General features: G+C 40.3%; 2 protein-coding genes and 2 long non-coding RNA genes across 5 annotated transcripts; 2 read left to right on the top strand and 2 right to left on the bottom strand.

The window, feature by feature from the left end:
- Window positions 1-1,800: 1,800 nt before the first annotated feature.
- On the bottom strand, window positions 1,801-17,990 carry LOC121712173 (N-acetyllactosaminide beta-1,3-N-acetylglucosaminyltransferase 4-like). The gene is made up of 2 exons (XM_042096268.1): window positions 17,773-17,990; window positions 1,801-3,517 (listed from the first exon to the last, which is right to left on the bottom strand). The coding sequence occupies exons 1-2, from the start codon at window positions 17,799-17,801 to the stop codon at window positions 2,407-2,409; spliced, it is 1,140 nt and encodes a 379-aa protein (XP_041952202.1). The 5' UTR covers window positions 17,802-17,990; the 3' UTR covers window positions 1,801-2,406.
- On the top strand, window positions 6,527-20,452 carry LOC121712201. The gene is made up of 3 exons (XR_006032535.1): window positions 6,527-6,537; window positions 15,838-15,840; window positions 20,296-20,452. It is a non-coding gene; the product is annotated as an uncharacterized LOC121712201 (long non-coding RNA).
- On the bottom strand, window positions 13,829-15,600 carry LOC121712177. Its single transcript, XM_042096273.1, has 2 exons — window positions 15,464-15,600; window positions 13,829-15,132 (listed from the first exon to the last, which is right to left on the bottom strand). Exons 1-2 carry the CDS (start codon window positions 15,597-15,599, stop codon window positions 14,222-14,224), a joined length of 1,047 nt encoding a protein of 348 aa, XP_041952207.1. The 5' UTR covers window position 15,600; the 3' UTR covers window positions 13,829-14,221.
- LOC121712208 lies at window positions 19,237-20,278 on the top strand. Of its 2 annotated transcripts, none has more exons than XR_006032547.1 (3): window positions 19,237-19,293; window positions 19,820-19,891; window positions 20,048-20,278. It is a non-coding gene; the product is annotated as an uncharacterized LOC121712208 (long non-coding RNA). The 2 variants fall into 2 exon arrangements; XR_006032546.1 differs by having other exon boundaries at window positions 19,275-19,480.
- Window positions 20,453-27,581: the final 7,129 nt, after the last annotated feature.

Raw genomic sequence — 27,581 nt, 5'->3', positions numbered from 1 at the left:
TGCTAGCCTAGCAGGTTTTATGCCCATTTGGACAATGCTAGCACTCACTAGCCAAGCTAAGTTCATGCCAAATTAGTTGATAGCTGTCATGTTATGGACAAAACCGACTAGCTGTTTGCCAATTACAGTCAAGCAACTTAGCTCGTTGAATATTAATGAGAAGTGGCGCAAATCAAGCGGAGTCTTCCTACAGGCTTTCTATACAGCTAGAATGGCTTTAAACAAGGTAACCAAGGCATGTTTTTCACAAAAAATGTTACAGAATCTATGGTAGAACTTCAGACATTACCACAAAGTAATGAAATAAGTGTGGCAGGGCACCTTTAATACATGCCGACTCTAGCGTGGAAACAGGAAAGGGAGGCCACACACAGAATTTAAATCATAAGTACATTTATTAAAGAATAAAAATGTTAAAGGAACCGTATGTCCCCCCCCCCCCCACATACACAGCACATTGTCTACAGGATCTTCTCCAACACACATCCTCTACATACTTACAGCACACTGCCCCCACCAACCCACACACACACTACACACACACACCACACACACAGTCACTGCTCCACTCCCCTCCCGCCCACACACACATCTTCACTATCATCACTCACATACATCATACATACAGTACTCTGCTTGCAATAGTAAGTCCCTTCACCATACTTGCAGTACACTGCCCCCCCCCCCCCCCCCATCCCCTACATACACAGCACATTATTTCATCAGGAAGCTTCTCCAACACACATCCCCAACATACTTACAGCACACTTTCCTATGCAGCCCTTGCCCCCCCCCCATTAATGCACAAATAGGCTGACACCAGACATAATTTCACTGCATTTCTTACTTCCAGTAACTATATGCATGTGACAATAAACTTCCTTGTATCCTTGTATATGTAAGATTGCAGTACCAGTTTTGGCCACAATCACTTTCAAATTACTGTAGAGCGGTGTATGCCCTCCCCCTCCCCCCTGATTTGAGGTTGCCAACCCGGATGCCGAAACACAACTGACTTTGTGATTAGTAGATAGGTGGAGGGTGGCGCATCAGGCCAAAACACATGACATGACAAAACACAACATCAACATGAGTTGAGGGTTGCAACTTCACTTTTTAAATGACAATATCCTGGCCGGACTACTGTTGTCAGTGATATAAGTATTTGAAATTAGCATGATTTCTTAATGTCTAGTGACATATCAGGGCCATTTTATGATTAATTGAAATACATTTCTTACATATGGTTCCTTTAAGAAAGTCAGATAAAACAAAAGTGTAAAGGATCATTCACACCAACGATAACTATAAACAAATATTATTCTTGTGAATATGAATGACAACGTTCACACATAACCTATAACGACATGAAGAACGAGATCGTTGGGGATCACTTTCAGAGCGATTTTGAGAACGATAAAAAGCTAATAGCCAATCAGAACCCATCAAATTTTAGCTGTCACATTCATTAACACAAGGAGAGACTTTGTTAATGTTTGTCGTTGTTCAGTGTGGACATTTTTATCGCTATGGTTATAGTTACCGTTATCGTTCTTGGTGTGAAGGCCCCTAATGCCAGTCAGTGTCTTGGGGACGTAAAGCAAAACAGAAATCAGAACAGCCAGAATGGGGAAAGCAGGCCTCTTACACCTGAGTACACCTTGGCTATTCACCTGCTGCAACTGAGAGGAAAAGAGACACATGGGCACACAAGATGGGCAGGGCCCAGAAAGACCTGGCAAGGTCATAACAGTAAGTGAGTGAGAATCCCATTATTGTCACACAGGAGAACTGGCGATTTCTCACATAGATCTCGGTTTCTCAAGGTTACTGAGTACTGTCTGTACAAAGAAAAATGGAAACAGCTACAGTGCTACACTCTGGGGGCATGGTTTTAAAGATGCCCTAGCTGCTCTAGTTGTTGTTGTTTTTTTACTACTTGGTGACCTGGAGAAACAGAGATCTGTGTGAAAAATCGCTGGAGTTTTCCTTTAATCCTTCCACTGTCTGCTACCCAATCCTCAAGTGCTTTGAAACATGCTACTGCGACTCATTTAAGCACACCCCTTGACTGTAAATAATTCTCTCACTTCTTTAGTCCACTTCCAAAAAGATCTTGGATATAGTTGCTCCCTCAAAACCATGAGAACTAAATCTTAATCTGAACCTTGGTTGAATGAGATTACTCATGCTGATAGACAAGAATGTAGGAGGGGCTGAACACAGGGCTACCCTGCTGTCTTCAGCTAATTTTATATGTGTCACACTTTCTCTTCTAAAGGATATCATTGGCCAAATTAAATTCCCTCCCAGACTTTGTCCCCCCTAGGCTGTTTAAAGACATTTTTGAGACTTTATAGTTTTAGTTTAGTTTTTTGTCATTCCACAGGCTCAAAGTGTTTCCTTTCAATTTCCACATGGTGGACTGTCTTGCATCAACAACCACATGAGCTGCATCTCTACTGGGTTCATCTTGTGCAGCAGCATGATTTCACGATATACACAGGGGTGCTTTATTTTATTTCTGAAGCCAAATGTCAGAAAACCTCTATGGTGTGTGAGGCTCACACCCATTTTCTGCAAGCACAATCCCAAAAAGACATCATCGAGTGGGAACAGCTTCACCTTCTGGGCCGCCACATCCAGTCTCAACATAGTCTGCTGTGACATCAGATATCCACCGCCACTCGGAAAGGGTGGATAGAGCTTACCGGCTGGGTACATCTCAACAGGGACAAAATACTTTGAGTTTCTGTCTCTGATGGGCAACTCAGGGTCATGGATGTATCCTACAAACAGGTGATTCACAGGTTTGTGGTCTGTCAGGAACTCAACCAGATTCTCTGTGTTTATAAACACGTCATCGTCACCCTTTAACACAAATTGCGTGCTGTTGCACATACGCGAGAACCAACTGAGGAATCCTACTTCCTTCCTGGTCAGGTTCAAGAATTTGTCCACAAAGTCCCACTGCAAGATGTCCCCATAGCGATGGCTCTCCCTCTGCAGCAGTGGCTGAAGGTCGTGACCCTGCACCAGGTCATGTGAGCGGCCCATCAGGAAGACCAGCTTAACTCGTCGACCCTGGATTTTACCTGCGTGACCCCAGGTGTTCCGCACTGCAGCACGGCGGTCGACATGCATAGCTGTGGACTTCACGGCCAACAGTAGATAGAGGTCATCCTCACAAGGTGAAGGGGTCAATAGGATTGGGAATGTCCGGCAATGTCTGTAGCGTAAGAATTCCTGGTATGACTGGGGCAGGTGTGATGGAATGACCTCTGTGCTGTCATTGCCAGAGCATGGGGGGGACACTGGTGGTGAGGGAGTGCCACTGTTAAATATGTTGGACAACAGAGGGTGTGTGTGTGTCTGGTGGAAAGGTGATGATTTGGAGTCCAGTGGGACGACCACATAGTGGTACCTCTTGAACATCACACAGCTGAAGAGGAAGGCCACAACACAGACCAAGGCCCTACTCCAGCAGGACTGAACTCTTGTCATCTTCATCTTTATGCTGAGAGGCAAAGCAGATGATCAGGTCAAATGAGAGAGGCAATGACAACAAAACAATTATTTCTAAGTGGCCATTACCATGACATCACATGGATGTGTTAAGCACTACTGTGAAGCAATGCACATCCAGCCGCACATCACCGTGCCCCCAGTCATACATCATTGCTCCCACCATCAGCCTAGCTTAGCAGAGGTGGCCAGATCCAACTAGCTATCTCTCAAAAGTGTCAAAATAACTCCAACATTGTCCTATTTACATGTTGAGACTATTTACAATGTGTACAAATTTCAATCTAAAATGAGACACATGACTTTTCTAAGCATGTACAACTTAGAACTACATTCTAATTCAGGCAAAGCACTGCTAGTTGGGATTTGCTGAAGTAACACCGGATCTTTTCAGGTGCTACGTGCAAATCACTCCACCCAAGTTCTTTGCCTGAATGAGAACATAGAAAATCATGGTCTCATTTTATATTGGTATTTGTAGCCTATGTTGTAAGTATACAAGTCAAAACATGTAAATGTGGAAAATGTTGGAGTTCTTTTATCACGTTTGGGAGCTGAAGGCTAATTGGTTCTGCCCATCTCAATGAGCTATGCTAAGCTAGGCTAACAGTGAGTGCGTCATACTGAGTTACTGCATGCCCAGAGACGAGAAGGATATGCATCATCTTATCTAACTCTGGAGTAGACTCTGAATTAGCTAATTTCCCAAAATGTTGGCGTGTTCCTTTAATTTGTCAAGCAAATGATGGAGTACTATAAGGTTTAAATATTTCTAAGATTGAGGTACGCATATAGTCTGTGTATGATTCGTTCATTTGATTCAATTGAGAATCCAAAATGTAAAAAAATACTTGTTATTTCATTATTTGTTTATGAATGTGATACAAACCTATTACAACAACACTTTGTTTGTCAGACTTTTGATTTTAGATCAAAAGTAGAACACTGATTTTGAGATTTATTTTTCTGATGTAATTCCTGTGAAATTTAAAATGCAAGGAAGTACAGCAGATTTCAAAGACACAGACATTTTAATAAGACACTGTATTGTAAACTATTGTAATGTTTTTATAATGTACAGTATGTTGTAAATCATTTTGGATTTGGATCTGCCAAGCAACTAAAACCATATCCATTAATAGAATGAAGTTCCACTACTAGAACATTGCATAGTAAGTAGATGGTTCTATAGGATGAAAATAACAAGAATGTGTAGCCCCGCAAAGCCTATCTTGGGATTCATCCACCTTTCAAATCAGTAAGAAATTACAATCAATGATAATACACATATCAGCAACATCCACCTAGTGTGTGAGAGAGAGAAAGTGAGAGAGAGGCTGTGAAGATGTTTGAGTCCTATAATCACTCCTCTGGTATCTAATGGAGAGTGTCTGATCATTTCCTTTGGAGATAGAGTTATATGACCCAAAATGGTAAGAACTAAGTCCTGACAGAGGCAAAGCGTAACTTCTAGAATGGTTTTCCCATGTGACCTTCATTTAATTTAAGATGAACTTTTTACTGTCATAAACATTACCAGGATCTTCTTAATAGTGCTTTTTTGTGGGAGCTTGGGCAACGCATCCTCTATCAATTCATTATGTGAGTGACTTCCAGTTATAGAGAGGCTGAAAAGCAGCATAATAACAATCCTCCTGCAGCTGTGAAATGAAATCCGTAGAAATCTAGTCACAAACATTGCCTGCTGTATGTGTATCTAAAACGTTTGAAGATGCCTAGAAAGGAGAAAAAAACATCTCAAGAAAAACACCAAATAGCAAGACATTTCGCTGACCATGCTGATGATATGGGAGAAATGGGGCAATTCAGGGGATGGAAAAACGAGTCTCAAATAAAAATAGACAATGTATTTTCAATAATAAAAGAAATTACAGATACTGGAACATATATCAGGAACAGAAGACGTCAACTTTCGTTCAACTTCAAAATCGTTCATCTTTACCAAGGGAACCCTTCTCAGATAATAATAATAAATAATAATACATTTTATTTAAAAGTGCCTTTAATGACACCCAAGGTCACTTACAAAAATAATTAATATAATATTAAAATAAAAAATATCAACTTATGCAGTCAAATCAAGAGAAATCCAGAGTTTAGGGGCAGTGTGACAGAACGTTCATTTTTGGTGTATGTAGACTAGAGATGCGCGGATGGGCTATTATTTCAACCGTAACTGCATATTATCATCCATCCGCCATCCATCCGCACCAACGTTTTTTGACCAATTTTCAAAACCGCACCCGCCCGCCATCCGCTGTTTTTTTTTTATGGGTGATGCTGCGCTGCTGACGTGAGGCTAGAAAGCTCTTGCCTGTTCTAGAAAGACTGATTCAATGCAGCAAATATATTACAATGATAAAGTCCTACATTGGCTATGTTGTAGCCTATCCCCAGAATATCAGCAGCAAACTCAGTCTCTGTCTCGCAAAACAGTCTCCAAATAAAACGCACATCGGCCTGTAACCTATCATTGTAATAAAAAATGCAATTTGGTACGTAATTTCAACATGCTGCTATTTTGCCTACTAATTAATGCCTATTGTACTTTATTTTTTGCAAAAAGAAAGAAATCCTTAATAAATCAACAAGTCATTCACATTATAGGCTACTTTATGCACTGCCATGTCAGGGTGACACTATGACAAGCCTGCTCTGAAGACTCCCATTCATTTTGACTGCATGGGAAGAGAGCGCGTCTTTTTCAGACCGACAGCGCAATTCATTTTATAGCAGCAGGCCGATCGGTCAAACTACACTGTAAAAAATAACACTACATCTTACTGCAGTAACACAAGTATACTTTACTTACTATAGGCTGACCTAGTGTTCTTACTAGAGTAACATTAGTAATGTGCCGAACTTGCAACAATGGGGTCTAAAACTTGAGATACACGAGTAAGCTTCACAACTCAGACCTGAGTAAACTGGACTCACGCAGTGCACACGCGCACAGTTGCAGAGGGAGCATTCTGGATTCCACAGCCAACGGTCGGCAGCAAAGATTCTAGAACAGAGCTCTGTTCTAGAATCTTTGGTCGGCAGTGTTACGGTGGCTGACTTTTGGGATGGGAGTGTAACGCAGCTTCACCAGTGACTTGCTCTGTCCGGTAAGTTTACAGTATGTATTAATGTGTCAAATGTTTACAGTATAGGTTGAACTAACAGCATTTGTGCAAAACTGTACATTCGGTTTCATTAACAGCTGGGGTAATGTTAAGTTCAACTTGCTAAGTGGCCGATATATGCGCTAGCTGCTAACAGTTTGCAGCTAACTGATAGCAGCTATGCGAGTTAAAACCAAAGATCTTTGTTAACACTGCCTCAGACCATGCTGAGCAGAAAACAAATATTCTAGGTATTCAAGCCCTTTGATATTTTTTGTTATCGAAGTTATGAGGAAGTGGTGGCGCCTGGGGTCTAAAACTAGGCTGTATAAATTTGCCAATAGCAGTTGTCTTCATGAGCTCTCTTAATGAAGATTCAGCAGGTTCAGAGGAAGCTCCTTCCCTGCGGCTGTCACCCTACTGAACTCTAGCTGTGCATCCCGGTGACAACCAACCAACTAAGCCCCCGCCCGATGCCTCCTTGCCTGTGCCTGTTGAGGTGTCCACCATGACCACGGAAACCTTGACGGGGGACACCCACCCCCCGTGGACAATTGCACTACCCTATCCCACCCATAGTGTTCTATTTATTTACAAATGTACATACTGTAATTACACATATAGCCATTCCATTTTCTACTGCTCTTCATACTATTCATCCTGCACATACACGTATTCTTACTACTGTTATAATGTTACTGTTTCTGCACTACAGTACTGTTACCACACTGCACATAGCTGTATACTGTACATATATGTCTATATGGTTCATACCAAATATAGCCATATTTATTCTGCTAATACACTGCACATATTTATACCTAATTTATATTACTCTAAACCACCTTCTGTAAACCAACTGTATACTACTGTTTACACCGCATATTTCCTATCCTGTCTATGCACCACCTGTCTTTGTATATCACATTGCATTTTTCTGCTTTTTTTGCACTTCTAGTTAGATGCAAACTGCATTTTGTTGTCTTTGTACTTGTACTCTGCAAAATGACAATAAAGTTATCTAATCTAATAGTGCCAACTATTTGTGTATATTCTGCAAGTAAACTTTACTATCCAACATAAAGTACCCTTTACAACTCAAAGTAAGGGTAACTCATTTAACAGTAGTAAATACAACTTTGTTTCAAGTAAGCTTTACTTGAGGGCATGAAGTAAACTTTACTAGTTGGAAGTAAGTAACCAGAACTTTAAAGTCTTAAGTAAGGATAACTTCTTCTAAGTAAGCATTACTTGTAGACATCAAGTAAACATAACTTGAAAGAGAAAAGTTTTGTTTACTTAACTTATTTAAGGCAACGAGTTTCCACCCTTTTTTCAAGTAACCATTACTTATTATTTTTTACAGTGTATGGCGCCTCGATATTAAAGACAGGTCAAAGACAGGTTAAAGTCAGGGACATCCTTTTCCACTTTCAAAAAACTCCTGAATACCCAGCTCTTTAGAGAACATCTACTCTCATAGCAACACTTACAACAAGTCTTACTGATCCTAGCACTCACCAGCCGTTTTAAACTGACAAGTAACTGTTAAAAACAGCACTCACCGACGCACTTATTCTTACTGTACTATAATGTTTTTTTTTTTTTTTTTTTTTTTTTTTAAACTGTCCTAAAATTGTGAGAATTGTTCTAAAACTTACTGTTTACCATGTTGTTAGTCGCTTTGGTTAAAAAGCGTCAGCCAAATGTAATGTAATATAATGTAATGTAAAGAAACGCCGACTCTATTCATTCCGAAAGTCCACCGCACAACAGTGCAACGTGCATGCTCACATTTTTAGTAACAACCATCAAACTTGCTTGCTTGCCTTACACATCTAAGTTTTCCGACTATCTTACCTTCTTTTTCCCGAAGTGGATGTTATTGAGCTTGTAGAAGTTTAACTCTTACGTTCTCATCTCGCATTGCCCGATGCCATTTCTGAGTCATATCACTCCATAATCTGTCTCTCTTTTAAATGCCTATTCCCTGAATGGTAGGCTACAATGACTATGTGTTTTATATATGATATCGAAACTAGATAAGCCAGGCAGTCTCATCTGATGTTTAGGCCTCCTCCAATACCGGCTGGGCTGGTTGCAGATTTGCTTAGTGCTAAAGGCTCTGCAACGAGACGCGACATGGGAGATGAATTATCGGTCAACTTGCACTGTAGCCTATTCTACTTTCCTATTGCAAACTGTAGAGGAAAAAATGCTGCTACGATAGGCTATACTTAATTTACACTTTTTGTTACCTTAAGTGTGTGTGCGTGCGTGAGAGGGTTGCTCAGTGAAACATCGGAATACACCACCTCCGCAACACCATCTCTGATAGTAGCCTAGGCCTAAACAAAGCAGCATGCATAGATAAGCAACTAGGCAAATTACTGCCTGAGGAAAATTTGACTATTTCAAAGTGTGCTCGTTTTCGGATGTAGGTAACACAATTTAACAATGTATAGACTATCATTTTAGATATTTACAGATCAGGGACTTTATTTCCAAGACATTTTCAAAAGAAGATATGATGGTGGGCAGAGACCTCATTGACATTTTTCAAAAGGCCTACGAAGATGTAGCATACCAAAAAATTATCTCAATTGTGTGTAACTCTTCAGGCCTTATCAGGTGATCATACATTGTCAATTAAAGCCAGATGGGGAAAAAGTAACCTGACCCTAGCCAGATGAATGTCGTTCCGCTTAGCTCCGCCTAGCTTCACTCACATCCATCTGGGACCTCTTCCATTGAGAGTGATTTCTCCAACTAACTTTATGGTTTAGCCAATCAGGACGCAGGGTGGGAGTTTCATAGATGTGACATAGCGTAGAAGCGACTGTGAGTCTGTTATTAGCGTCACGGGTTGGCTTCGATGTGAGTGGTTGAAGTAGCACGTCAATAGATGACGGACAAGTGGCTTATTCAATCATATGCAAGCATTTTTTGATTAGGCCCAGCCTTCTGAAGCAACACTTCAATGGATCGGTTCCAGATGGATGAGTGGAGCTAGGCGGAGCGAAATTCATTTGGCTATTGCCAGGTTAGGGAAAAAGAGGGTAATTTAACAATAACACAGGAGGAATGGGAGGGAATTTGCAGAGAGCAGTGGAGGACTACAAATTCACCCTCTTGGAGAGTCTGGAAATATATGGTACGTTTTTTTGTACTCCTGCTCAAAAGGTCAAATACTCTGATCAAACTGACTGTTGGAGATCTTGTGGATGCGTTGTGGCAGATCACTTCCACATCTTTTGGGATTGTCCCTCTGTGGCTCCATTTTGGACCAAAGTTCATGATGGCTTAGAATCAGCACTTGGACTAAGAATCAACTATGATTTTAAAGCAATGTATCTTGGTGATTTTGAGGAGCTTCACTGTACAAGAGGAGTTGAGTATTTGTTGAGAATACTATTAGTGGCAGCGAAAAAGGCTTTAAAGGGGTGGTAAGACTGTTTTTAGTGGCGGGCTAACACATACCGATGACTTGCGCTAGCCTAGCACCTGCAAACTCTGCAATTAAAAGGACTGGATGAAACGTGTTGAAAGCGGTCTCCACTGATAAATATCACACTTGCTAACTTGAAAATGAGGTCCTATGTCCAAAATCCTGAACCACTCCTTTAACAAGAAAATGGCTTCAAAACCACCCTCCAACAGTGAATGAATGGATCGATGTGGTTTATAATATAACATGGAAACCTTGCGAGGCCAAACACACATTTCATGAAAACTGGTTGTTGTGGCTTTCCTATGTAGGCCGATCAAAGGCCTGATTTTGTGTAGTGTGGGTTCTGATACACTGGGGGCAGCTGTTCCCCCATTTGGTGCAAATCTAATAATTTAAATGGTAGCTTATAATTAGGCCTATTTGAAGTAAACAGAACTTTTGTCTAAATGGACTCCCTGGTTTATTACTCTATATCGTTTTGTAAGTTATTTTGCTTTTTTGTTTTGTTTTTCTCCTTTACTGTATACGTACATTGTGACCAAGAACAACTTTGGTTATGTATGTGATCCAACTTGAAAATTGAAATTACAAAAAAAAAAAAGCTTACCTTATCTAATTAATTAGTTCTCCTTACAATGTCACCTTGTCCTTACTCTGACGGTTTCTGTTAAAATTAATTAGTCAATTATTATTAGGGCTATTTTAATGTAGCCTAGGCTTTATGACTATGTGAAATTGTTTATTTTGATGATAATGTTCATTGTTAGCGTCTGACAAGAGGCTAAACATGAAAAAACTGAGGCCTGAGCAGGCTGCTGCACTATAGACCCATTTACATCCGACGTCAGCAAATATTTGCGCGCGCATTTTGGCAACAGAAGTCGTGTTATTTTCCAGCAGTTCTGATTGAGGAAGAGGAGGTAGCAACCAGTTAGTAGGTATTCACGAACTGTATAAGGCATCAACATGTCAGGTTGTTGCGTGTACGGTTGTACTAACCGCTATTCAACCAGTGGACTTAAGTTTTATAGGATTCCGACAGGACCACGACCATTTCAGAGCAACCGAAGGCGTCTGTGGCTGCAAACTATTAAACGTGTGGACTGGAATGAGGACATCATCAAAAATGCTCGTGTCTGCGGCGCCCACTTTATATCAGGTAAGGTTATCTATCTAGATAGGCTACTCTTTAATATTACAGGAAAGCCTTGTTTACATTTATAATTGTATGATGTAGAATAATAATAAAATGCAGCTTAAATTGGATAGACTGGAGTTAGATTTAGCTAGTAGTAGCTGCTAGCTTGCTATGCAGCTTAAAAGTTTGATAGCTTGCTAGCTAAACAGACGTGTTTGTGTTTTATTTTTGCAGGCGAGATGTCATTGGACTCTAGTAGGCCTAGTCCTGATTTTGTGCCATCTGTGTTTACATACACAAAACAAAGCCAGAACCCAGGTGCAAAGATGGACAGGTAGGATTAGAGTTGCCCTCCTCGGTCGTTTTTTGTATTGTTTGTTTTCCCCTAAGCCATACCTGTCAACCCTGTGACTTAACCTCGAATTCCCTTCAGTTAACTGATGTGTCCAAAGTAGAAACGCTAGATAATCTTCCAATCTTTTGCTTTGTTCATGGTGCATTCACCGACTGATTTGGCGACTTCTGGATTAGCGAAAACATTTGACACGTAACGTTAGATCTAGCTTTGCTGCTCCACCTCGTTTAGGTGCTGCATTTTGTTTTTAATAAGCTTACAGCTGCTGTTTTGAGACATGTGGCTGAGTCTACCTGTATATTTCTGCTGTTACTGTAGGTACCATAGGAAAAGGAGGAGAGAAGACGGACCTAGTACTGCAGCAAACCAACGTGCTCCTTCTGAAACTCCAGAACCTCCAGAACAAGAATGCAGCATGGATCATTGTCCTGGTATGAATATATTAATTATCATCTTACAATTAACTGATTGATTGTCACAGTTCCCACCCTCACTGAAAGTCAGTTTGCTCGTTGTGTGTGTGTGTGTGTGTGTGTGTGTGTGTGTGTGTGTGTGTGTGTGTGAGCGTGCTCCTGCAAGGCCCACTGTCCCCTGGATGGGTTAAATGCAGAGGAGAAATCTCTCCCTGGGATCAATAATGTATCTTCTTTTTTCCACCGACCAATTACTCTTTCTACATGGATCCTCACACGAGAAAGTTGTCTAGTTCTGTCCACTTCCTGTGCAGAAAGCTGCTTCTTTCCTTTTGTGAAATGAGGGATACGTAGGGTTGCACCATAGGCCGCAAGCTCGTCTCTGATGAGAAATCAATAATGTATCTTCTTTTCTGTCATGTTTGGAAAATTCATTGTGTGGAACTGTGAAATACCCTGGATTGTGAACTTGTTTTCATTGGTTACCGCACATGTTAATTTTTCATTTTTCTATATTAAAGCTGAAGAGGACATCCCAGTTCCAAGAGAATATGATGATCTGAACCTGAAATACTGTCAACTTCAGGAGGACTATGTCAACCTGCGACAGGAATTGGAGACACTACGAGCAGAAAATGTAAAGCTGATCTACACAAATCTACATTCTCCTACACCACTGTTAAATGCAACATTACACAATTGCTTTTTCTCACAGGACTGACCTCTGTGGTCTTTGAGTGGCTGATTACCAAAATAATGGGCAGCGTAGAGAGAATTCACAACAAACTTACAGTAGAGGACCACCTATTGATTATATTAAGGTTGGGCCTATGCAATACTGACTTGGCTTATAGATTTCAGGTATCAAAAACCACCATATCAAATATTTTGCGGAGCTGGGTCCCTGCTATGGCCTTCATCCTCAAGCCACTCATTAAATGGCCAAGTAAGGGTGCAATACTGAAAAATATGCCAAAAATATTCAAGCGCAACTTTAAAAGATGCAGGTGCATAATAGATTGCACCGAAATTTTCATAGCTAGACCTAGTAGTCTGACTGCCAGGGCCCAGACATGGTCAAACTATAAACACAACAACACCATTAAATATTTGATCGCCATCAGTCCAGCTGGTGCAATTTCATTTCTGTCTCCTGGGTGGGGAGGAAGGGTCTCAGACAAGCAGATCACTAATGAGTCAGGTTTCCTAAAACTTTTGGAGCCTAGGGATGAGGTTTTAGCTGACAGAGGATTTCTCATCAGAGACGAGCTTGCGGCCTATGGTGCAACCCTACGTATCCCTCATTTCACAAAAGGAAAGAAGCAGCTTTCTGCGGTGAAAAACTTTAAGATTTTGCAGACAGTTATTCCAGTGTCGCAGGTTAACATACTAGATGATGTTGTTATTGTATGTGGTGCCCTCACAAACCTCTGTAAGAGTGTTGTTCCCAAATGAGTTACACATAAACATGTATGACATGTAAAGGGATTTTACTTTTTGTAAAACATGTATTTAGGCTTACTGTTACAGTTCTTCTCTGTTACTTAATGAATTTTAATAAACCTCCCCACATTGGCTGATACTGGTGTGTGTAATGGTCCTTCCCCTCCACCCAGATTATCTCAACAATTCCGAGTGTAGTTTAACTTTTTTATTTGTAATGTTGTTACTAATGAGTTTCATTCCATTTCCATTTCATTAAACAATAACAACATGGATAGTAGGAGTATGTACAATATATTATAATCAAACTGGTTTTGTATGTTGTAAACAATAATAATTTTAGGTCTAAATTATATCTATTGATACGTACATTGAATTAAAGAGTACAACTTTTAAATATCTTGTTGCACTGAAGTGCATAGACACAGCAGTCAATAACACAAACATTTACACAATGGGATCTTTAATCTATATATATGATCTGGAATAGTTATTACTGTAGATAGTCAGTACATCATTTAACTTTTATCTAACTTCAAAAACAAAAGAAAAACATTCCATAACCAACATCTAACACCATATATGGTCTTTTATCACAATACATCATATTGCCCACTCGTACATGAAGGCATTCAAGCCTCTACCCTCACACATTTCCTACACAACCATGTTGCTCGCTTCCTTTTTATTTGTGCACAACTGTAGTGAATGTGGTTGTTGCATTTGGCACAGATTATCATTTTACCAAAATCTGGTCTTTCACAGTATTCACAGGCTCTGTGGATCATGTCTTCTTGTTAGTAATTCAGGCAACACATTTGAGATAAAGAAGTCATGTGCTTTTGGCAAAGCCTCCTGGAGAAACTCTTCATTTCTTATGATGCGTTGCACAAAGAACTTCTCCTTCGTCCACAACACAAAGTCACAATAGCTTACATCACAGACAAAGATGTGAAGTTGAGTTTGATAATAGTATGTGTGCGAATGTTTCAACGAAAATGACTTGTCCAGACAAAACTGCTTGTCTTCTGTACATCCTTGAAGGCTATTCCTATATTTGTAGGGACACTTTATCTCTACCACCCCTTTGCCACAGCAGGAACATCTTACAATCCCATCTGGCGATGATCCAAGGTGTGGCTCAGAAGGTTGTACTACTAAGCCACATGAGCTGATGCTGAAATCTGGATGGCTTTGGGACATAAATGCAGTGTAGGCTTGTCTTGCTGTTTCCTCCATGTTTTGACCCCAGAGCACAGATGGGACATTTAACTCTGTTTTGTTGTACTGCATTATATCATTTAGGTATGTTTTGCTTATCTTGTCAGTTGTGGTTGCATGGTGAAGTTTGGTGCTTGTGATCCAACCAGCCCTATAGGTGTGCCACTCATTTGACTTTGACTGTTGCCGTGTCACAAATTCCAGTTTCTCACATTGCTGAGGTTGTAGTGTAGTTTTTAGTTTAAGAAATGTATCTTCACATTTCACCTGCATGTCCTGTGGTGAGAGCTCCCTTAGTGTTGCATCCCATAAAGCTGTCAAGGGCTCAGGTAAGTCTGGATGTTCCTCTGAATCAGTGTCAGATGATGCTGTGTCCGTGTCACTGTTTTCAAGGCTTGTCAGCACTGCAGCACCTGGGTCCACATCCCGCAGTTCCCGAATGTCATCATCTGTCAACACTGACAATAGAGCAACAAAAAGACACAATCAGTGTGCTTCATAAGAATATTTCTAAAAACCAGACCAGTTAAGCTGTAGATAACAATCTAATTTCTAGAATCAGTAATCTGAAGACATTCAAACTAACATAATAGTGAAACTATTCAAACTGAGTGTGTTAATGAAAAATCAGCCATGTTGGTCTGTCAGCCTGTTCATTTTTGCATTATCAACACCTTTCTCAGGCTATTATTGTGTCAAAACACTGAAAAGAAATCCCGAGAATTAATTAAACGCACAATGGCAAAAGGAAACTTATCTAGGCTCTGTCAACTATTATACACTACATGCCTCTGGGTGTGATACTATTCTTCCTAGTAGATGTTGAAGCTGCTGAAAGTTGCCTGCCTAGCCTTTTTGGTTTCTGGAAGCAGATATCCCTCAATGGAGCCGGTGTGACTTCTTTCCTGCTGACATCTTTCCACATGCACACTCAAGAAGTAACCGCTTCTTTCTCTGTCCTTCCCATCCTACCATATAACTCAACTTTGAATAATATTGCAGATGCATGGCTGTAGCATGACCCAAGCCTGAAATTTCACAAAAACATACAGTAGGCTAATAAACATACATTCTGATCCATAATGTTATGACCAGGGCTTGAAAGTAACACTCAAACAGATCTCAACTCTGGCTATGAGGTAGGTACACATCTAACTTACTAGATGGTAATAAACATCTAACTTACTAGATATATGACTACCGGTAAGTATCCTAAACGTAATCAGTTAGTTTCAAACCCTGGTTATTTCATAGCAAAAATAAGATAGCTCTACCGCACACTGTTGACGTTTACTCAAGTCATTAAATCGAGTAAACGTCAACAGTGTGCGGTAGAGCTATCTTATTTTTGCTATTTAAGTATGTTCCTGCAATCTACCTGCACCTAACCAGCTTCGCGTGGATCTTGGTATCACCTGGTTATTTCATCTTTGCATAACAACTAGATCAAAGAGTTCTCGATGCTTTCCCAAAACCATAGCAACAGCAACTTATATGCTATGTTATGCTACCTGTTAGCAACTTAGTTGGAAATTGCATTAACCAACAACGTTGCTGACTTAAGTTTGTTAATATAGGCTAGTTCATCTATGTTTTTTGGGAAACGCACCTCTGAACTGTTATCTAAAAGTCTACAACACCAAATAATAATACTACTTACCCTGCCATACAGGTGCAATTAGCTGTGAGGACGTAGGTTTCTTGTTTGTTGATTATAACCCAAGCATCGTACATCATTGTCTTGTGTCCTTGTCGTTGACTAGGGAGAACTTCTGCTCTTAAAACACAAAACTCTGAGTCTATGTCATGGTATTTGACATCCTGTACATGTCCACAGACAACGTATTCATAAGCATCCAGTGACTTATAGGCTCGTAATTTCTCTCTGGTGTACACACTTGGTTTCTCAATTAAATAGGTATATATATCCGGCCACTGTATATTTGGCCACTTTCTAACATCTTCAACCCATGTATTAATAGAAGACGGATCTGTAAGTCGGACACCATTTGTTAAAGTTAACTTGTTAAAGTAACATTCGCGATCTTTAGCTGATAATCCCCTTGCATAGCTTGACAAGCTGTGTATCTCCTCCATACTTCTGTTGCCAAAATGCGCGCGCAAACGTTCTACGTCATCATTGTGTACAAACAGAAAACGGGTCTATTGATGCTAATCTACTAACACAGAGACAACATTTTGACATCAGAACTTCTGCCAACCAGAAAGACCAGTCGAACTTGGTTTGTGTGATGTCATCAGATTAGATTCTACTCTGTGGCGATCAGGCATGCTGGAATGCAGCGTGGGTACATTGATTTCTTATGGCGCCTGGAAATACATGGAGGAACTCGTTGAACAAGATCGTGCGATGACTACAGTGCCATTGTTTCGCAAAAAATAATAGAATGTAGTAATAAACGCTTTTCGTAATGTTTTTGACACGATGGCTTTGATCGCAAAGGAATGTAACTTAGTGAGAAGAAAGTTGCGAACTGAGTAGTATATGATATATAACGTTAACTCAAGTGTAACATACAGTTTGCTTGCTCCTTGACATTATCGGACAAACACTTAATCATAAAACACCGAATACCCAGGGGGCAAAACACCCGTTTTTTACTAAATCAGACATGGGCTGCTGTAAAAGGTTGTCATATAAAATTGAAATCTATGATGTCTGAGGATCACAACCTGGGTGGACAACCGGTCAACAAGCTGCTGGAAACTTGTAGGATGTGTTCAAAGTATGTATGTCCCCCCGCAAAAAAATGCGCTTTTGAAGCTCTTTGCAGTTCCATATCAGGCAGCTAGCAGTCGCGATCAAATGCCATCATCCATAACTGCTTTCATATCTCTGCTATCATTTTAGTTGTGAAATCTACAGCCCTACCAACACAACGGGAATACAGCTTTCAAACGATATCTTGATTGTACAAGCAGTATGAAATAAAGTTGTGATCATGTAACGTTACATTGAAAGACTTTGAACTTCTGTTGCTAATTATCCATGTTTCTACACTAGCACTAGTTCTAGCTTAGCCTGCTGCAAATAAAATAGTTTTGATTGATCAAATAGTTTTACGTATACTACTTACCGAAAAGGTGATCTTGTAAAACAGTCCATGAATAAGATATCAGTCGGTTCTGTCTTTGTATCCTTGCACTTTTACTGTGCACAAACTTAGTCCACAAACACATCAAAAACACAACGTCTTCTTCTGCAGTGGTGCACAGTGACGGACTGGACGGTCTGGCATTTGGGCAGATGCCAGAAGGGCCGCGGCCCCTCGTGGGCCGTTTGGGCCGGCCCAGAGCTGCGACACTCCCATTGGACTCCGTTGTACGCTTTTTGCCGCCTACTTCCGGGGTATGCAGCCTCGCGTAGTTCCGTCATCATTGTGTACAAACAGAAAACGGGTCTATTGATGCTAATCTACTAACACAGAGACAACATTTTGACATCAGAACTTCTGCCAACCAGAAAGACCAGTCGAACTTGGTTTGTGTGATGTCATCAGATTAGATTCTACCCTGTGGCGATCAGGCATGCTGGAATGCAGCGTGGGTACATTGATTTCTTATGGCGCCTGGAAATACATGGAGAGGAACTCGTTGAACAAGATTGTGCGATGACTACAGTGCCATTGTTTCGCAAAAAATAATAGAATGTAGTAATAAACGCTTTTCGTAATGTTTTTGACACGATGGCTTTGATCGCAAAGGAATGTAACTTAGTGAGAAGAAAGTTGCGAACTGAGTAGTATATGATATATAACGTTAACTCAAGTGTAACATACAGTTTGCTTGCTCCTTGACATTATCGGACAAACACTTAATCATAAAACACCGAATACCCAGGGGGCAAAACACCCGTTTTTTACTAAATCAGACATGGGCTGCTGTAAAAGGTTGTCATATAAAATTGAAATCTATGATGTCTGAGGATCACAACCTGGGTGGACAACCGGTCAACAAGCTGCTGGAAACTTGTAGGATGTGTTCAAAGTATGTATGTCCCCCCGCAAAAAAATGCGCTTTTGAAGCTCTTTGCAGTTCCATATCAGGCAGCTAGCAGTCGCGATCAAATGCCATCATCCATAACTGCTTTCATATCTCTGCTATCATTTTAGTTGTGAAATCTACAGCCCTACCAACACAACGGGAATACAGCTTTCAAACGATATCTTGATTGTACAAGCAGTATGAAATAAAGTTGTGATCATGTAACGTTACATTGAAAGACTTTGAACTTCTGTTGCTAATTATCCATGTTTCTACACTAGCACTAGTTCTAGCTTAGCCTGCTGCAAATAAAATAGTTTTGATTGATCAAATAGTTTTACGTATACTACTTACCGAAAAGGTGATCTTGTAAAACAGTCCATGAATAAGATATCAGTCGGTCTGGACGGTCTGGCATTTGGGCAGATGCCAGAAGGGCCGCGGCCCCTCGTGGGCCGTTTGGGCCGGCCCAGAGCTGCGACACTCCCATTGGACTCCGTTGTACGCTTTTTGCCGCCTACTTCCGGGGTATGCAGCCTCGCGTAGTTCCAAAAAGCCATTCTATGGCGTTGGACATCATTCACTTTGTTGCTGACTGTCGAGTAACTTCTGAGGTAAGTTGATTAAATAGCTACCTGTTTTGAATTGTCAACTGTCTATATTGTATCATAGGCCCTTTATGATGCATATACTGATCTTTTGTTGTATGTACACAGCGTAATTATATATATATATATGTTTTATCTTGGTAGACCACCGATTGCCTGCTAGTTTGTTAGCTTGACTTCGCCCTCTGTAAAGGTAACGTTAACGTTATATCCAGGCGTAAATTGATTAAATAGCTACCTCTTTTGAATTGTCAACTCTGTATATTATATAAATAGGCCCTTTATGGTGCATATGCTTATATTTATTTGTATGTGCACAGTGCAATTTATATATATTGTCTTAACTTGGTAGACAACCGATTTTCAGTCATTGCCTGCTACTTAGTTATCTTGATTTTGCGAGCTGTGAAGAAGGTATCGCTACACCAAAAATTACGAAGTTCAGTAGTGAATCTCTGACATTTTATTTAGTAAATTATTGATGTTAGATTACTAGGATCTTTAAGGTTGATTAAGGACGTTTTTTTTTTAGGTTGTATCTGCTGAACCTGGCGGTGTTAGCTAGTCAGCTGAGTACTGTGTATCTGATGCTAGTAGAAATAAGGTTTGTTTAATTACACCCTTGAAATGGCTGTTGGATTGCATGTAGGAATACAAATTATTACACACAAAAAAATATCATAAGCCATAATGAGCTTTAAAATGTTTATTACTCAGACAGTAGTGTGACTAATTTGTTCCCCAAACACTGCTGCTGCAGGCGGCTGCTGCTGGAGGCGATGACTGCTTGAGCTGGCTGGTGTTGGAGAAGGATGGTGATGGCGGCTGCTGCTGGTAGCTGCTACTGCTGGTGGCGACTGCTGGTGGCGGCTACTGCTGGCAGCTGCTGCTGGTGGCGGCTGCTGGTAATGGTGGCTGGTGCTGGCCATGGCTGCTGGTGGTGTCTGTCCATTGTTGAATCTATTGTTGAATCTATTGTCGCCCTATTTCACTTTATCTGCATTTTAGTGTCCAGGACACAGATGAAGAGGATGTTAGTATGCGTTGTCGAGAGGAACTGCCCTACAGTGACTGGCCATAGTGCATAGTGGAACTCCACAGGTGTGAGTCTGATGTATGCAAGAGAAAGTATGTTCTAGGCAGTCCTGAGTGAACTGGCTTGTTAGAACATATTTGTGCCCCTGTCTCAACAGATCTTGCTGGACCACCAGTATCGTTGTTGTGGCCACTGTACGTATGTTTGTTGATATTATTCATGCTTGTTCCTTGTTCCCATTTTTTTTTTGTTCCACACTGTTCATTTTTATCTTATGCCAGGTACCTTTATTATGAATGTTGTCCTTCCTTTCAGCCCTGATGCACTCTGAAGCCTGATTTATGTGGAGGATTTTTTTAAAATGTATTAATCACTTATAATATTCCTCCCTGTTCCTTCACTTTGTTCTTGTTTTTCCAGTTAGATACACACATTTACACACACACATCTTGTTGTCTCACTCAGTATTTTTTATTAAACAATATTTGATTCATTCATCCAAGCTTAATGAGTTGTTATTCTTTAATATATTTGATTCTTTGTGCATTGCTTAGTATTAAAATTATCATGGTTGTGTGGTCAACTCCTGCCTCATCAGAAGAAGTGGGTGTAAATGCTGAATATGCTGTTCTATGGTGCTTTCTGCCTCTTGCGCACGCATGTTTTCGTGACGTTACATAGAAATCCATGTATTCTAGGCTTTTTTCATTTTCATATTTCATATTGCATTCATTTTTTTGGAGTTGTGCATTGATATATCCATGTTCTTGGTTCAGTCTTTATGCATATTAAAGTTAGAGTTCATCACCAATGGGGCTGCAAACGTGTTATGTCCGTGCATGTGAAGTTATATCTGTGTGTGGCGAGCACATGCATGCGCATGCATGCGCGTCCCCGTGTGGGCCGCTGGTTGGTGAAAATGCCAGGGCCGTTTTTTAATCCCAGTCCGTCACTGGTGGTGCACGATTAACGCTACTTCCTGTATTGTTGGAAATCCCATGTAAAATAGGCTAGGCTACTTGGATTTTCATTTCACCACTAGAAGGCAATATTTTAGATATATATAAATATATAATATATTGAGAAATTTCATGGTAGTCTAAGTGCTTTTCAGTTTTCATTATAAAACAATTACAACCCAAAATAGAAAAACTTGGGACGTTGTGTAAAATGTGAATAAAAACAGAATGTAATAATCTGCAAATCTCTTAAACTCATATTTACTTGAAAAAAGGACACAGACAGCATATCAAATGTTGACTATTGATGGAAAATTTGACTATTTCATGAAATATATATTTTAATTTTGAATTTGATACCAGCAACATGTTTCAAAAAAAGTTGGGACAGGGATAACAAAATGCTGGAAAAGTTGTGTAATGATAAAGAAAACAAAAGGAGGAATGTTTCAAAACTAATTCGGGTAACTGGCAACATGATTGGGTATGAAAAAGAGCATCCGAGCAGGGTCTCTTAGAAGTAAAGATGTACGGGTATTCATCATTCTGTGTAAACCTGTGTACACAAATGATGAAACAATGGCATTTTAATGCTTCTTAAGATGAAATTGTGAAGTATTTGGGGGGTCCATCATCTACAGGACAAGGGAAGGAGCTGAAAAACACATTGGATGGTCGTGGTCTTCTGGACCTCAGATGGCACTGCATCAACACCAGACCTGTTTCCACACCTGTCATTGTATGGGCTCAGGACAACCTCTGATAACCATTGTCTATGTGCACTGTTTGATACTCAATTCAAAAACTGCAGCCAAAATTCTAACAACCGAAATTGTATTGAGACAATACAGAAAATACCACTGTCTTATCTGGGTCTGAGCTTGTTTAAAATGAACTGAGGTAACGTTGAAAAAGGTCCTGTGGTTAGACCAATCAACATCTGCCATTGTTTTTGGAAATCATGGACTCATCTGGGCTAAAGAGGAGAGGGCCTATCCATGTATCCAACCTATCCAACTTGTTTTAGTGCTCAGTTTGAAACCCAACATCTATGACTGTGTGGAGGAGCATTAGTGCCTACAGCATGGGCATCTTGCACATTTGGCAAAGCACAATCAATTCTGAAAGATGTATATAGGTTTTGAGCAACATATACTGCCATCCAGTCAATATCTATTCTAGAGAAGACCTTGAATATTTCAGGAAAACAATGGCCAAATGAATTCTGCACATATTTAAATAGTATTTCTCCATAGAGGAAGAGTCCAGGTGCTAAAATGGCCTGTCTGCAGTTCAGATTTGTCAAATTAGGTGCATAATGGAGTGGAACGCATGACTAAGAATACCCCATACTGTTGAGCAACTGAAATCGTGTAGTAATGACTATTTGCTAGAGTTCATTCTCAAAACTCTAGCAAATAGTCTCCTCAGTTCCTAAACATTTACAGAATTTTGTTAAATGAAGAGGTGAAGCAGTACAGTGATAAACATGCTCCCGTCCCAACTTTTTTGAAACATGTTGCTGGCATCAAATTCAAAATGAACATATATTTTCCATGAAATAGTCCAAATTTTCATTTTCAATATTAGATATGTTGTCTGTGTCCTTTTTGCTGCTAAATATGGGTTTACGAGACTTGTATATTATCACATTTAGTTTTTATTTGCATTTTGCACAACGTCCCAACTTTTCTGTTTTGGGGTTGTATTTCAAGTCGCTATTAATATGAACACTATAATAATGATGAATCGCTTGGGCAGTAAAAAATCAGAAATTTTGGATGGTCTCTGGATGAGGGCCAAGCATTTTCAATTCCATCTACACAGCCTGCCTGGCCTGTGTCAATGGCCATGGCAATATCATGTGGTTGTGTTAAGGGTTGTCAGAAGAGCTGCTCCTGTGCAAAGAGGGCAATTCCATGCTACATAGGATGCCTTTGCCAGGGGCCTGAAGAAGAGCAGCAGCTCTGTTGAGGGGGACCTGGACAGGGCGAACCAGCTGAACCACTTCTACAACAGGTTTGACTGCCCTGCTCCAGCTCCAATGGCAGTGGTCTGTCCACCACCCCCTGCTGACTCAGACATTGCTCTTGTTTGCGTGCCTGCCCTATCCTCACCTCCCAGCCTCCCAGTCTCTCCAGCTCTGCATCCCGGTGACACCCAACGACCTAAGCCACCATCACCTCACGCCCTGCACCCTGACGCCTCCTTGCCTGTGCCTGTTGAGGTGTCCACGACTCTGGCATCCTTGACAGGGACATCAAGGAGGTGGTCATTCCCCAGCCCCCATGCACCCCCACAATACCAGTGCAACACTCACCTCCACATCACAGGCTATCGTACCCCCCCATCACTGGATATTGCACCCCTCCCCCACATAGCGATCACGAACAATGAGGTGACAATGACTTCAGTCAACAGCAATCACACACAGATCCCAGATGCACCCCTCCCCCTCCCCACACCCCCCATCATCACAACAGATCAAGTAAGAGTTCAACTAAAGAAACTTCGCCCCAAGAAGGCCTGACAGACTGTGTCCAAGGCTACTCAAGGCCTGTGCTGCTGAACTGGGGAAGCCACTGAAGCACATCTTTAACTTGAGTCTACGCCTCGGACAAGTTCCAACACTGTGAAAGACATCAAGACATCACTTGATTTCTCAAGTGCTTTTAACACCATCCAACCCCTCAGACTAGGAGACAAGCTATTGCAGATGGGTGTGGATGCTCACCTGGTAACCTGGTACAGATTACCTGACCAGTCCTGTTCACCCTGTACACATCTGACTTCTGCTACAACACAGAGTCATGCCACATACAGAAGTTTTCTGACGCAGGTCTAAGCCCACTCTGCTACCAGTCTCCATTGATGGGGTCAATGTGGAGGTGGTAAGCACCTACAAAAGTATCTGGGTCTCCACCTGGACAATAAACTGGACTGGTCAGCCAACACGGACACACTCTACAAGAAAGGGCAGAGCAGGCTGTACTTCCTGAGGAGGCTGCGGTCCTTCAATGTGTGCAGCAAGCTCCTCAGGATGTTCAAGCAGTCTGTTGTTGCCAGCGTCCTCTTCTATGCAGTGGTATGCTAGGGAGGAAGCACAAAGAAGAAGGATGCGGGGCAACTTGACAGGCTGGTAAGGAAAGCTGGCTCTGTAGTGGGAGCTGAACTGGAATGCATCACTTCAATATCTGACAAAAGGACCCTGAACACTGATCAACATCTTGGACAATGAGTGTCATCCACTCCACAGCACTATTGTAAAGCAGAAGAGCCTGATCAGCTGGAGACTTCGCTCACTGCCTTGCACAACAGACAGACAAGGAAGTCATTTGTCCCCAGGGCCATTGAACTGTTCAATGCTTCACCTAAGGGAAGAGGAGAGATAGACTTCTCCGCATAGTCTGTCTGCCTCTCCACCCCCTCCATGTTTGGATACTGCCACTAGCCACTTTTTACCACTGTCTTACTTCCTCACTGTTTGCGTGCTATATTAGCACATATGCATAACCCCTCCCTCCATGCCACAGCCAAATTGTGGCCACACTAAACCTTTTCTTAATATAGTATCTATATTAATATACTTAATATAATATCTAAATCTATCTTAATATCTAAATCTATATATATATATATATATATATATATATATATATATATATATATATATATATATATATATATATAATATATATATATATATAGATAGATAGATAGATAGATAGATATAGTTTTTTCTATAGTTTTTTATATTACCTTGCCTACTCGCTGATATGTCCATACTTATTTTATGCTGGTCTTTAGACTTTATTCTTGCACTGTTGGACTTACTCATTTGCACCATCACCATGACACTCACTCACACAGAGCACCTTACCTTACCTTACTATGCACAGAGAATCACAGGCTCAGTCCCTGCCTCAGTCATTGCAAGCACCTGTTGATAAATCACCCACTATGTGGATACTGTCTATCTATCTATCTATCTATCTATCTGCTGAAACACTAGAGAGCAGCGACAGCAGCAGTGACTCTGAAAACAGCTAAACAAATTGTATAAACATTATTACAGAAATTAGTTATCACCCTGAATTGTAATCTGTTTGCCTGTTTCATTAATTGTTTTTTTTTTTTTTTTTTTACAAATTGCTGCTTAATGTAACTGTTTTAATCAGTATTTAAAAAAAAACTACTCCACACATGACTCCTGTGTGTTTTAGTCTTTCAACATTTAGTTGTCTATCTTACACTCCAAACACCTGGATTGAACTCCAGAATAACCCGCCTAACCCCAAATCCTGAAATCCTTTTTTTTTAATTTCGATAGAATAAATAAAGCTATCCCATTTGTGAAAGAATATTAGAAATACTAGACATTATAATACAAATAACAGATCTTGCTTAAATAGGCAAACTATGTAGGCCTACTGTATAGAAACAGAGCTGTACTACAATTCACATCAGTTAACAGATTAACAGTAAACCTTTCTTGGATCTTGTTTGACTTGATAGGCAATCATAGGCTTGAAATTGAATTCCCTCTAAATGTGTTAATGGGTCTGAAGTCTGGTTAGTAAAATGATCAAAATATTATTTAATCTGTAAAAGTTAACTTCACATGGTATTTTGTTTATTTTAACAACAACAAAGGGAAAAGAATGCCACCTGAATATAATGGAATGTTCTTTAAATATTTATATATATCTTTGTATACCTATGAATTAAGAGGCATTGTTAACTCTTACATTCTAATTACATGTACAATCAAGGTTTCAGATAAAAGCCTATCTTCCACTCTTTTGAAAGGTGTGCTCAGTTTGTTTCTAGCATAAAGTATCTAGGCGGGTCAATATAGGGTTCAACGTCAAAAAAAATTATACAAAAGTTTTTTTTATGAATTCTGGTACTGTTGGACATGCTAAATAACATACTAAAAAACTAAAATCTGACCTTGGGAAAGGGGTCATTTTCAAAATGGCCGCCAAAATGGCTGTCAACAGGTTAGAATGGCTATATCTCAATTACTATTCAGCCTACAGGGGTGAAATTGATATCAAATGATGGTCAAATTAAACAAGAATAGGATTTTAAATGTTAAAATTGAAAATGTTTCAATGCTCTACCTTTTTCAGCCATAAATTAAAATCAATGCGTTTTAATACAGAGCAAATGCAATACAGGATTATTAACCATCTCCATGGCATGGAGGAAGATAAGACATGTCTTAACTGGTGTTATATCTCATCTAGAGGTTATATGCTTTTAGAAAATATATGGTTTGGGGTGTTTAATCTGTTTTGCCTGGACAATATAGGCTAAAATGTATCCCCTTTACACTAGATTCGCCTATACAGAATAGAGGGCAATGCATTGTTCATGGCATAGAGGTTTGGCGGTAGTGGGGTAGCGTAACGGTTGGGCGCCAGGTGGATTTATCCACCACCACTCAGACAGAGTGAAGATAAACTAAAGTTAAGAAATAATAACTAAATGGCTTTATAAAGCACCACAAAACATTAAATGGTTTTAACTCTACCTAAAAGACTTCAAGAAATGCAAACAGGTGTGTTCAAAAATTGAATATATTGTTCAGGACACACATGAACACCACACAAGCAAACAAATCACCACAACAGCAGTAGCAGTCCATTCAGCCTATTTTTAGGTCAGGCCACTAGGAGGCAGTAGGCGGTAGCCTCGACAAAAATGCAAAAGGCAAGACGCAAAAAGGTCCAAAAACGAAAAGTATCTTCGGTCAAAAAAGACCTCTTCGGCCTAAGGCCACAATAAATTCAAACAGGTTAAACAAATTATGCTGCTTTTACAAGCTACTCAAGTGCAGCACAAACAAGACCTTTTAGTTAGGCTATAACTAATTGGCTACTATAACATAGCCGACTGCTTCAAAGCTCCCAGTGTGGATAAACCAATAAACAAAATAACATAAAATAGCAAAATCACTTAACAAAAGAAGAGCTCTCCAAAACTAGAGCACAAACGTGATTGCTTTCAGTTTACAGTTTAGATTAGATTACAATAAAGGCAGGCCGGCGCCGGAGGAAAGGAAAATGTAGAAATAAAAATATCCCCAAAAGACAAAATAATAATCCCCAGGAAAACCCCTAAGGAAACCCTCCCCAGTAGCCTATGTAATCTATATTCAACTTAAAGTCGCGCCGCTCACGACTAAACAACAAGAGCGCTTTTAAAGAGCACAGGACAACACAGAGAAGTGGGCCAGCTGCTACAACTTCGCTACTGTCGCGTGTCTCCTGCAAACAATGGTAAAACAGTTC

This window comes from Alosa sapidissima, chromosome 6 (genome assembly GCF_018492685.1).
Source record: "Alosa sapidissima isolate fAloSap1 chromosome 6, fAloSap1.pri, whole genome shotgun sequence".
Taxonomy (NCBI): domain Eukaryota; kingdom Metazoa; phylum Chordata; class Actinopteri; order Clupeiformes; family Clupeidae; genus Alosa; species Alosa sapidissima.
Note: the sequence above shows the minus strand (reverse complement) of the source record. Positions and strands in the feature narration are given on the sequence as shown.

Excerpts from the sequence above, each read along its gene's own strand:
- LOC121712177 (XM_042096273.1), bottom strand. The coding sequence starts at position 15,599 with ATGTGGAAAGATGTCAGCAGGAAAGAAGTCACACCGGCTCCATTGAGG. Across the intron at positions 15,133-15,463 it reads GAATAGTATCACACCCAGAG|TGTTGACAGATGATGACATT; the intron begins GCATGTAGTGTA and ends CTCTATTGTCAG.
- LOC121712173 (XM_042096268.1), bottom strand. The coding sequence starts at position 17,801 with ATGGACTGTTTTACAAGATCACCTTTTCG. Across the intron at positions 3,518-17,772 it reads TTTACAAGATCACCTTTTCG|CATAAAGATGAAGATGACAA; the intron begins GTAAGTAGTATA and ends TTTGCCTCTCAG.